General features: G+C 36.7%; 1 protein-coding gene across 27 annotated transcripts in view; it reads right to left on the bottom strand.

Annotated features, from left to right (window-relative positions):
• Window positions 1-12,574, bottom strand: part of GOLGB1 (golgin B1) — an 88,266-nt gene that overhangs the window by 47,084 nt on the left and 28,608 nt on the right. For 7 of the 27 annotated variants that reach the window (XM_077993827.1, XM_015129979.3, XM_077993828.1 and 4 more), the window contains 4 exons: window positions 12,081-12,203; window positions 10,822-10,935; window positions 9,173-9,575; window positions 7,746-7,861 (listed from right to left, as the gene is read on the bottom strand). In XM_077993827.1, coding sequence (XP_077849953.1) covers window positions 7,746-7,861; window positions 9,173-9,575; window positions 10,822-10,935; window positions 12,081-12,203 — 756 coding nt within the window. The remainder of the gene's footprint in view (window positions 1-7,745; window positions 7,862-9,172; window positions 9,576-10,821; window positions 10,936-12,080; window positions 12,204-12,574) is intronic. The other 20 variants (XM_077993833.1, XM_077993822.1, XM_077993832.1 and 17 more) reach the window with 3 other exon arrangements.

Genomic DNA, 12,574 nt, shown 5'->3' with positions numbered 1-12,574 from the left:
GGAGGTTAAAACCAGCCATCCTAGGTAACTTAGCAAGACCTCATCTCTACTAAAAGTAAAAAAAAAAAAAAAAAGTTATCTGGGTATCATGGTGCATGCCTGTAGTCGCAGTTACTCTGGAGGCCAATGTGGAAGAATCACTTGAGCCCAGGAGGATGAGGCTGCAGTAAGCCATGATCATGCCACTGCACTCCGGCCTGGGCGACAAAGTGAGAACCTGTCTCCATTATAAAAAAAAAGTCCGTCAGAGAGAAGAAAAATGACACCAGATGGAAATATGGAGCCAGGGTTTGGCAAACTTTGGAGGTCCGCATAAATAAAGTCTTATTGGAACATAACCACAACCATTTGTTTCCCTTCGCTCTATGTCTATTCTTGCTGTACAATGGCAGAGTTGAGTACGTGCAACAAAGACTATCTGACCCACAAAGCTTAAAATATTTACTATACATAAAAGGATTGGCAATCTCTGATCTACCACCAAAGAATGAAAAGTACCAGAAATGGTAACTGCAATGGTAGTTAAGATTTATTTTCTTATTTTAATCTCCTTAAAACATAAACGTAAATGCTTTATATGTATTAGCCAAAAACTGTCCACAACCCAAATTATCCATCAATGAGTCAATGGTACACAAATTGTGCTGTTTACAACATACTCAACAATACAGTGGAATGAATTATTACTAAACAGACATTAGGATGAATCTCAAGTATGCTGAGTACAATAAGCCAACAAAAAAGTATATATACAACTTATATAAAATTTTAAAAAAATCTGTAATGACAGAAAGCAGATCAGTGTTTGTCTAGTAGGGAAAGATGTGAGGGAAAAGATTAAAAGAGGACATGAGAAAACTTCTAGAGATGATGAATATGTTCATTTTCTTGATAGTAGTGATGGTTTTACATGTTATCCAATTGTGCTGGGTGCTGTGGCTTAAACACCTGTAATCCCAACACTTTGGGAGACAAAAGCAGGAGGATCACTTGAGCCCAGGAGTTAGTTTGAGGCCAGCCTGGGCAACACAGTGAGACCTTGTCTCTACAAAAAAAAAAAAAAAAAAAAAAAAAAAAAATTGGCCAGACATGGTGGCACATGCCTATAGTCCCAGCTATTCAGAAGGCTGAGGTGAGAGGATTGCTTGAGCCCAGGAAGTTAAGGCTGTAGTGAGCTCTGATCACGTGACTGCACTCCAGCCTGGGTGAGAGTACAAGACCCTGTTTCAAAAAACAAATGAACAAACAAACAAAACCCTCTTTAAACTGTATACTTTAAATGTGTACACATTACTGTATGTTAAGTATAACTTTAATAGAGCTGTTTAAAAGAAAAAGTTGTCAATCAATAAATGAAAATTAAATTCAAGAAACTTCTAATTATCAAATAGAAGGCAGGAAAAAAGAAGGGAAAACAGAGGGAAAAAAACAGAAAGCAAAATGGTAGACCTAAATCCAATCACATCAATAATTACATTAAAAGGACTAAGCACTCCAATTACAAAGAAGAGAAGAAATTAAAAAGTATAACCCAACTATATGTTGCCTTCAAGACATTCACTTTAAAGAAAGACATAAGTTAAAAGTAAAAGGACAGAAAAGAATATACCATTCAAGCAATAAACATAACACTGAATACTTTTATTAATGCCAGATACAGAGAAATGCAAATAAAGAAGTATTACTAGAGATAGAGTAACATTTTGTAAGTGAAAAAAGGAACATTTTATCTGAAAGATAAATGTGTATGTACTAATAACAGAGATTCCAATTACCAAGAGGCAAAAAATGACTACATTAAAAGGAGAAACAGACAATTCCACAGTCGTAGTTGGAGATTTCAACCCCCTCTCAGCAAATGTTTCAATAACCAGACAAAAATCAAAGACAAATATAACCTGAACAATACTATGATCTAAGTGCTATTTGTAGAACATTAAATCCAATTACTACAGAATACACACTATTTACAAGTATACAAAGTATGTTCACCAAGACACCATATGCTGCATCATAAAATAGGTCTCAATAAATTTCAAAGGATTGAAGTCATATAAAACATATTCTCTGATCATAATGAAATTATATTAGAAATCAGTAAGATATATAGAAATAAAACCAAATAGCTGGATATTCTACAAGAACATGTTTATTTAGAACACACTTCTAAACAATCCATGGTCAATGAAAAAACCACAGAGAAACTCAGAAAAATCTTCAAAAACTGAAATGATTAAAAAAACCACAACATAACAAGCTGTGCTTAGAGGGAACTGTGTTAACTTTAAATGTTCATATGAGAAAAGAAGACCTGAAATCTTTGATAAAAAGTTTCACCTTAAGAAGCTATAAAAAGAAGAGCAAAGTAAATCCAAGTAGAAAGAAACACTAAAGAGTAGAAATCAATGAAAATGAAAATAATCAGCAACAGAGAAAATTAACAAGGCCAAAAGTGGCTCTTTGAAAAGATTGGGGAAAAAAGTTGAATAAATTCTAGGTAGACTGATAAAGAAAATGAAGCACAAATTAACAACAGCAGGGATCAGAGCTTACAGGCATTAAAAGGATAAAAAGTAAATACTGTAACCAACATTATGACAAAAACAGAACATCTTCAATGAAATGGACAAAACCCCAGGAAAAAAAAAAAAAAAAAAAGCCCAAACAAACCAAAACTGGCACAGAGTGAAAAAAAAAACAATAACTTATTATTAGCCTTATATCTGTAAAGGAAATTCAATTCATTATCAGAAACCTTCCGAAAACTCCAGACTCAGATGGTTTCATTGGTAAATTCCTTTTTTTTTTTTTTTTTTGAGACGGAGTTTTGCTCTTGTCACCCAGGTTGGAGTGCAATGGCGCGATCTCGGCTCACTACAACCTCCGCCTCCCGGGCTCAAGCGATTCTCCTGCCTCAGCTTCCCGAGGAGATGGGATTACAGGCATCTGCCACCATGCCCAGCTAACCTTTTTTGTATTTTTAGTAGAGATGGGGTTTCACCATGTTGGCCAGGCTGGTCTTGAACTCCTGACCTCAGGTGATCCGCCCACCTTGGCCTCCCAAAGTGCTGGGATTACAGGCGCAAGCCACTGCACCTAGCGGTAAATTCTTTTTTAAAAAAGTATTTAAAAAATTATTTTCAAAAACTGAAATAATACCAATCACATACAAACTCTCATAAAATAGAAAGAAAGGAAACACTCACAGAAAATAGAAAAGGGAACATATGAGGCTGCCATACCCTTAATACCAAAACCTGATAAAGATATTATAATACAAGAAAACCATAGACTAATATCCTCCATAAATATGAATACAAAAATCCTTCACAAAATATTAGCAAATCAAATTCAGTAATATAGAAAAAGGATAATACAGTTGACTCTTGAACATGTGTTTGAACTACATGAGTTCACTTATATGCAGATTTTTTTCAACAAATATATTGGGGTTGGGTGTGGTGGCTTATGCCTATAATTCTAGCATTTTGGGAGGCCAAGGGAGGAGGACTGCTTGAGTCCAGAAGTTCTAGACCAGCCTCGGCAACATGACGAAATTCCATTTCCACCAATAAATAAACAAACACACACACACAAATAGCTGGGCATGGTGGCATGTGCCTGTAGTCCCAGCTACTTAGGAGGCTGAGGTGGGAGGATCATTTAAGCCCAGGAGGTTGACGCTGCAGTGAGCTGTCATCGCACCACTACACTCCAGCCTGGGTGATGGAGTGATTCTGTCTCAAAAGAAAGAAAGAAATAAAATTTTAAAAAAACAAAAACAAAAACAAAACTGGTCAGGCGCAGTGGCTCACGCCTGTAATGGGAGGCCAAGGCAGGTAGATCACCAATGGTTAAGAGGTATGGTTAGGAGTTTCAGACCAGCCTGGCCAACACGGCAAAACCCCGTCTCTACTAAAAATAACAAAAATTAGCCGGGTGTGGTGGTGGGCACCTGTAGTCCCAACTACTTGAGAGGCTGAGGCAGGAGAATTGCTTGAACCTGGGAGATGGAGGTCGCAGTGAGCTGAGATCACACCACTGCACTCCAGCCTGGGCAACAGTGAAACTCCATCTCAAAAAAATAAATAAATAAATAGAAAAAATTTTAGGAGGTTTGCTACAACTTGATATTTGTTATTACTCATAGAAGAACCACATAGCCTAGAAATATAAAAAAAAAAAAGAAAGAAAGAAAGTTTATTTTAAAAAAATTAAGAAAAAATTAAGAAATAGCAAAAAAACTAAGAAAATTTCCTCTACAAGATTGAGGATGATCTGATAGAGGAAATTCCTTAAAAACCTAAAACTAGTATCACAGCCAATGGCAAATTATGGAACACTTTCTGCTTAGATTAGAAACAATCCAAGAAGGTCAAGTCTCACCACTTCTATTAAACAGTGTACTGGAGGCATAAAAATTAGAAAGAAATGAAATTTGTCTTTATTTTCAGATGACATGATTGCTTACATAGAAAATCCTAGAGAATCTACAAAAAGAGACTAAAACCAATAAAATTAATTTGTTTATCAAGGTCACAGAATATAAGCTTAATAAAATTAAGTTGTATACTTACATATTAGCATACATTGGAAAATGAAATAAAAATAATTCCATCTATAATAATATCAAAAATATTAACTACTTCAGAATAAATGTTATAATGTGCACAGTTTCTCCAATGAAAACTAAAAAACACTGCTGAAAGAAATTAAAGATCTGAATAAATGTAAGTACACACTATATTCGTAGATTTAAAAGTTTAGTAAAGATGTCAATTCTCCTTAAATTGATCAATAGATTCCACACAATACCCATTCAAAATCTCATCTGTCTTTTTTTAAAAAGAAGAATTTGAGAAGCTGATTGTATAACTTATGTGGAAAGGACCTGGAATAATCAAAGCAATCTTGAAAAGAAGAACAAAGTTGGAGGACTTATACTATTAATATTTGACTTCAAGACTAACAACAAACTACAATAATGAAGACTGTGATACTGGCATAGGGACTGACAAATAGATCAATATAACAGAACACAAAATTCAGAAGTAGATGTATTAGTCTTTGATTTTCAATGAAGGCAGCAAAAGAATCCAATGAGGAAAGTAAAGTCTCCTTAAGAAATGGTGCTGAAACAATGAAATATCCATATGGGAAAAAAAAAAACAACTTGACCTTTACCTTACAATACATACAAAAATTCATTTGAGATTCAGAGACTTCACATGAAAACTAAAACCATAAAGCTTGTGGAAGAAAGCATAAGAGAATATCTTCATGAACTGGAGCTAAGCAAAGGTTTCACAGGACACAGGAAAAAAAACAATAAAAAATGATAAATAATTAAGTTCATCAAAATTTAGAAGTATGTGCCAATGAAAAGATGTCATGATGAAAATGAACAGGCAAAAGCCACAGCATGGGAGAAAATATTCACCAAATATATGATAATAGATTGACATTCAGAATATATAAAGAATTCCTACTTGATAATAAAAAGACAAAGAACTCAATTTTAAGAATGGGGAAATGATGTAAACAGACACTTCACCAATAGAAGGTATACATATGGCTAAGAATCTCAAGAAAAAAGGTTCAACGTAATTTGTCATCAGGGAAATGCAAATTTGAACCACAATGAAATACCACTATATACCCATTAGAATGACCGAAATGTTTTAAAACTGACACCACCAAATCTTGGAGAACATGTGGAACAAATGGAACTCTCATAAATTTTAGGTGGGAGTATAAAATAGTACAACCACAGCCGGGTGTGCTGGCTCATGCTTGTAATCCCAGCACTTTGGGAGGCCAAGGCGGGCAGATCACGAGGTCAGGAGCTTGAGACCAGCCTGGCCAACATGGTGAAACCCCATCTCTACTGAAAATACAAAAATCAGCCGGGCGTGGTGGCGGGCGCCTGTAATCCCAGCTACTTGGGAGGCTGAGGCAGGATAATTGCTTGAACCCGGGAGGCGGAGGTTGCAGTGAGCCAAGATGGCACCACTGCACTCCAGCCTGGGAGACAGAGCAAGACTCCATCTTGGAAAAAAAAAAAATAGTACAACCACTTTGGGAAAAGATCTGGCAATTCCTAATAAAGCTAAATACGTAGGTACACTATGGCCCAGCAAAGCAATTCCTCAACTAGTATTTACTGAAGATAAATGAAAACATATGTCCACATAACTACTTGTATGAGAATGTTCATAGCAGTTTAATTCATAATAGCCAAAGCATGAAAAAGCCCAGGTGTCCATCAATAGGAAAATGCAGTACAATCATGTAAAAGGAAAATTCAGCATGTTCATAAAATGTTTCTCAGCAATATTAAAGAATAAATTATAATACATGCACAATATGGTTGAATCTCCAAATATGCTGAGTAAAAGCTTTACACGTAAGAGGACCTATTGTATGGTTAAATGTATATGATGTTGTAAAACAGGCAAAATTAATCTATGGTGAAAAATCAGTAGTTGTCTTTGGAGGGGAAGGGTGAGGATGACTATAAACGGGTACAGGGATACTTTGTGAGGTGATGGTAACGTGATATACCTTGAATAGGGGTTTGGGCAACACAGGTGTATGCATTTGACAAAACTCAAGGAATTGCATACTTAAGATCTGTGCATTTAAAGGTTTATAAATCTTACCTCAAAAGAAAAAGAATAATTACAAATAAATATTGAAATATAGTCAATGATATGAATGCTGACATACTTAGAGGGAAATGTACTGATGTCCACAACTTACAGTGAAATGTATTACAAATTTAAGATGAATTGATGGATGGGCAGAGGGATGAATAAATAGATATTTGATAAAGCAAACATGGTAGAATGTTCATGATAGAATTCAGAGGGGTATACAGACGTTCACTACAAAACTCTTTCAACTTATTTGAATGGTTGGAAAATATCTTCACAAAACATTGGAGGAAAAAGTCAAGAATGGGAGAACAGAAGAGACTGGAAACCCTAGATGCTAGAAACCAAGAGGCAAAAATTTTTATCAGTGGACAGTACAGCCCGGGAACGACAGGACTGTGCTGACCAATATGTCTGTGAGTTTGGAAGGGTATAATCTTACAGTGGAGATGACTGAATCTAGTTTTCTCAACTTGACATTAGTCAATTAAGAACATCAAACTAACCACCTTCATTTTGATATTCAGGCTCAATCAGCCTGCATCAGCCTTCGATGGTTATAATCTAGCTCTCTACAGAGATTTTTGTAGAAGGAAGAGAGAATATACTGGCCAATCAGAAGCTACCTGGCCATTATTTTTTTTACTGTTAATTAATTAATGGGAACAACATGATTTCCATAGTAGACTTTTAAGTTTGATTAGACTGACTTGTGTTCACTAAACCTGATCAAATCTTAGTTTAACCAAAAAAAAAAAAAAAAAAGACTTCTGAACTGGGAAAATCAACTATAAAAGCAAAAGTAATGATTCATCTCCAATACAAATTGTTAAGACCTTAAAATCAGAAAGGCTTCTGAGACCATGGTATTTGTTATCTATTAGTTTCTTATTCTTTATTGTTGAAACACTGCATTAATGCCTTTCATGATTCCTTTCAAATAGAATTGTCCTCAAAAAAGTATTTTTTTCAGGCAGAAAAAACATAAGGTTTATATAGCTCTCTGGAATAAATCCTCATTAGAGCACTGAAGTACAGATACAGCAAAGACAAACAGTTAATATTCATAAGAAGTTCACATTTAATTACCTGTGTGCCCTCATTATAAACATCTGGGAAACAAGTCTGAGATGCTGTTTCATGTTGTTGCAAGGGCAGTCTATTTAGAAATTGGCTAATTTCTTTGGATTTTTGCTGGAGTTGATCTAAGGAAAAGAAAACAAATAAATGTAATATTTGCTTCAAGTCTGAAATGTAGTTATTATTATCTTCTAAGGATACACTGTATGCTGTTCACTAGTTTAGTTACCTTAGTTAAAATTAGGATGCCAATGACAACATTATTAACTGTTTAAATGTTCTCAAGGACCAAAGGACACCTCAGTAAGTCACTTCCTTCAAAAGTAAAATAAAACAGGCCTAGGCTTTCTTTTTTTTTTTTTTTTTGAGACGGAGTCTCCCTCTGTTGCCCAGGCTGGAGTGCAGCGATGCAATCTCGGCTCACCGTAACCTCTGACTCACGGGTTCAAGTGATTCTCTTGCCTCAGCCTTCCAGGTAGCTGGCATTACAGGCGTGTGTCACCATGCCCGGCTAATTATTTTTGTATTTTTAGTAGAGATGGGGTTTCACCATGTTGGCCAGGCTGGTCTCGAACTCCTGACCTCAGGTAATCCCCCCACCTTGGCCTCCCCAAAGTGCTGGAATTCAGGCGTGAGCCACTGTGCCCGGCCCTAGGCATTTTTTAAAGTTCATTTTCCATTTCCCCCTTGAAAATGGCTTTAGGGTTTTTGTTTTCTTCACTCTCAACAGGTGTTATGGATTCCACCAAGACTCCACCACATGGTTTTAAACATTAACATACTTAAGAGAACAGCTTGCTCATGTAACACCCTGGTCCTGTGTGATGCCCTTCAAAACTGTCTGGCTAGGGCGCGGTGGCTCACGCCTGTAATCCCAGCACTGTGGGAAACCGAGGCGGGCAGATGATCTGAGGTCAGGAGTTCGAGACCAGCCTGACCAATGCCGAGAGGCCCTGTCTCTAGTAAAAATACAAAATACAATGCATGGTGGTGCATGCCTGCAATCCCAGCTACTCGGGAGGCTGAGGCAGGAGAATCACTTGAACCCGGGAGGCGGAGGTTGCAGTGAGCCGAGATCACGCCATTGCACTGCATCCTGGGCAACAAGAGCAAAACTCTGTCTCAAAACAAACAAACAAAAAACTGTCTGGCTAACGTTGTTATTCAATACAAATTTTCTTTTTCTTTTTTTTTTTTGAGACGGAGTCTTGCTATCACATTTTTAGTATTATAATGATAATTATAATATTAAGACAGATTATAGCCAGTCAGAGGCAGGAAAAATGCATCAAGAAGTTCAGAAGAGCTGTTTTTCTCAGTCCTTCTATTGGTTCAATCGGTTTGAGCAAAGATTTCATTAACGGATCCCTGCAAATATGAAATACAAGCCACTCAGGTGGTAGAGACACAGACTTCAAAAGCAATCAGCTACTGACCTTCCAGCTGCTCAATGGTCTGGGCTGACTGAACTGCCTGTTCATCCTTATCTTGGAGAAGCTTTGAATTTTGATCCTTTAGAGCATCACAGGCAGACTGCAGCTCTTGTCCAGTCTTTTGAAGACTCAAAATATGAGAGGTCTTCTCTTCCATTTCTGCTTTGTGCTTCTGCTCCAAAGCACTATACCGAGACTGTAGTTCAGCCTGGGCTTGGCCTGCTTGCTCTAACTGTTCTAAAAGATGACGCATTTCTTCTTGCAGATTATGGAAGGATAATTTTCTCTCTGCCACTTCAAGTTCCATCTTTTCCAGTAGAATCTTGGACTCCTCTCTTTCTGTTTCCACAGTGTTCCTTAAAGTATTATGCTCAGCTTCTATCTGCTGTAACTGCTGAGAGAGAATCTAAGAAAAAAGACAAAGTCTCATGAGCCATAAATATATTATTTCATTTCAACAAGCATTGTAAAGTGCTGCTTCTTGTAGGACAGAAAAAAATGGAAATATGTTTCTATGCTAGAGAGAAAGCCCTTCTCAAGAAGGAGAGTTGAAAATTAAGAGGAGAGGAACTGGCTGACTTTCTCCAGCAGCACACAGACACCCAGAAAAACAAACAGAGAATGTGGACTGTAGCACCAATTCTGCATTATGATGAGACTACTTGAATGTGACAGGATAGGGACACAAGGAATCCAAGGGCTAGAAAAAAGGTAGTTCAAACTGTCAAGCATGGGTCCATACAGGACACGGAAAGGAGCAAGGGTAAGGAAGAATTAACATACTGGAGGAGCAAAGTGGAATTCAATGGAGTTCAATGAGAATGAAGATCAGGACAATATGAGAAAGAAAATGGCAGGATGGATTATAGTCAGATCAGCATTACTGATTACCTCAAGGGAATATTGCAGAATGAGATCATTTCAATCCAACAGAAGGTCAATTGACAAAAACAAGAAAAGATGGGACTGTACATAAAGCACAAAAATCATTCAAGACAGAGAAGAGTAACTGATGAAAAAGAAACTCACTAAAGGATAATATAGGCCAAGTATCCTTTATTCTAAATGCTTGGGACCAGAAGTATTTCAGTTTTCCATTTTTTTCAGATTTTTGGAATATCTTGGCTATCTTGGGGATGCGACCCAAGTCTAAACATGAAATTCATTTGTTTCATATACATTGTATACACATAACCTAAAGACAATTTTATACAGTATTTTAAATGATTTTGTGCATATTTGCCTTTGACCTGTTACCCTGTTCCACAAGGTCAGTTGTGGCATTTTCCACTTATGGTGTCATGTTGGTGCTCAGAAAGTTTCAGATTTTGGAGCATTTTGGATTTTCAGATTAGGCATACTCAATCTGTATGACATTCCAGAGAAACTAGGACCCTAGACCTAAAATGGCAAAGGGAAAGAGCAACAATAAAGAAGGGCAATGTATGCTCCATGAGGGAAAGAACTGTATTTATTTTTGCTCCTAATTGTACTGCATCCCCACCACTTAAGTACAAGGTATTCGTTGAAAGAATGAATAAATGGCATCAATTCTCTGAAGACTTTAAATAGGCTTTTTTATCTACTGCCTGGCAAACTAAAGTGGAAATGAATACCCCCCAAGGCAGGAAGTAAAGATTAGAAGGCAGTACCTGGTTTCTCTGCTCAGCAGCAGTCAGCTCCTGTTGCAGCAAGTCAACGACCTGAGCACGGCCCACCAAGGATTCTTCGTGTTCCTCAAGCTTCCTTTGCAGCACCCTCAATTTCTGAGAAGAAAACATTTTAGACATAATGTGCTAACAAATGAGTGCTTGTATTTGCTTCTCTTTCAAAATGTCATGTAGATTTGTGTACTAAAATTTTGGGGTGTTGAAAATGACAGTCTAAAGAGTGGGAGACCAGCATGCCATGCTCCCCATCCAGTAGCAACAAAGACTCTCCAAAATGTCTTCTCCAGAACACCATCAACAACCAGACCCAGATACAAGCAAGTCCCTGAATTAGGGAGCCTCTTTAAAAATTAGAAAAAAACAATGACACATATCTGCCTTCAAAATCATAACAGTTTATAACCTGTACCTAGATAGCATAGGTAACATGTACATCTCACCCACCCAAGAGAACATTCTCTGCAGGCAAGAACCATTTCTCTCCTCCTAGTTTCATGCACTGAGCAGGCACTTGAAAAACACTTGTTGAATAAATAAATCAACGATAAGCATATACAATTAGTATTCTACTTAATAATATGTTGTATTCTAACACTTTATTTAGTGGTGCATTCTGAAAGAGTGCTTAGAACTTAGAAGTTTTTGCTCTAATTAACTCTAATTACTTTTCACTCTAATTAAACAGATCAAACATAAAGTATCACTGAAGTGCCTTTCAGTACCACACTGCACTACACACTAAGTGAAATCAAATACTTTGAGTTAGTAGATGGTGAACTCAAATACAATGAAGCCAATTTTCAAAATCTACTCAAATTATTTTTAAAAAGAATTACTGATCTAATAAAAGACTTCGTGGCTTCAAAATCATTCTTTTTCATCTCTAATTTTTTGAATATTTAAAACTGACTTCATTGATTTGAAGCTTTGGGTTAGGTGTGTAATGCACAAAGGTAGCTATAATCAGAAAACTGAAGAGAAACCAATTTTTGACTATCACATAAATTCACCAACTAAACTCAGCTTTTGAGCACCAACAACTTGATTAGAGGGGTAAAAGGCAAGAAAAGGATAACAAAAAATAAATAATTTTTATGCAACAGAAGACAAGGACACCAAAGAGGCCAATAAGGAAAACACTAACACCAAGTGAAGAGCAGTGGGTAAGGGTAGGAAAGTGGCTGTGATGGATTAAATATTAACCAAAATGACAGTCATTCTACTGAGTTTTAGCAACACACCTGTTGCATCTCTGTTTCCACATCTGCCTGGGTTACTAACTGAAGAAGCTCATCTTCATGAAGACGAACTTGTGTTTCAAAGCGGGCATCTTTCTCTCGGACCACCTGCTGCATGGAACTCAACTGAAGACACATACCAGAGAAACTATGCAAGTTACACTCCCCGAATATTGCACAAATAAAACTCACAGACTACTTTCCAAGACAGACACTGAGACTTGATAATAGCTTTTTAAAGTGAAATTTTGATTGTCAAGGATGAGGACATTGGAAGAGAGATAGGCCAGACAGTAACTACGAAATGTGAGAGAAAGCCTATTTTCAAATTCAGAGGTTAGCCTAACATAAATTTTGATCAAAAATTATACACTCATGGTTACTAGAAATGTTTTAAATATACAAGAAGTGTATTTTTTAAAGTTCTAGAAAGATTAAGATATTAAACACATAAGGTGAAGTTAAGTTAGATTTCTATTAAACCATGGACACTTCTT

This window comes from Macaca mulatta, chromosome 2, assembly GCF_049350105.2.
Source record: "Macaca mulatta isolate MMU2019108-1 chromosome 2, T2T-MMU8v2.0, whole genome shotgun sequence".
In the NCBI taxonomy this organism is placed as follows: Eukaryota; Metazoa; Chordata; class Mammalia; order Primates; family Cercopithecidae; genus Macaca; species Macaca mulatta.
Note: the sequence above shows the minus strand (reverse complement) of the source record. Positions and strands in the feature narration are given on the sequence as shown.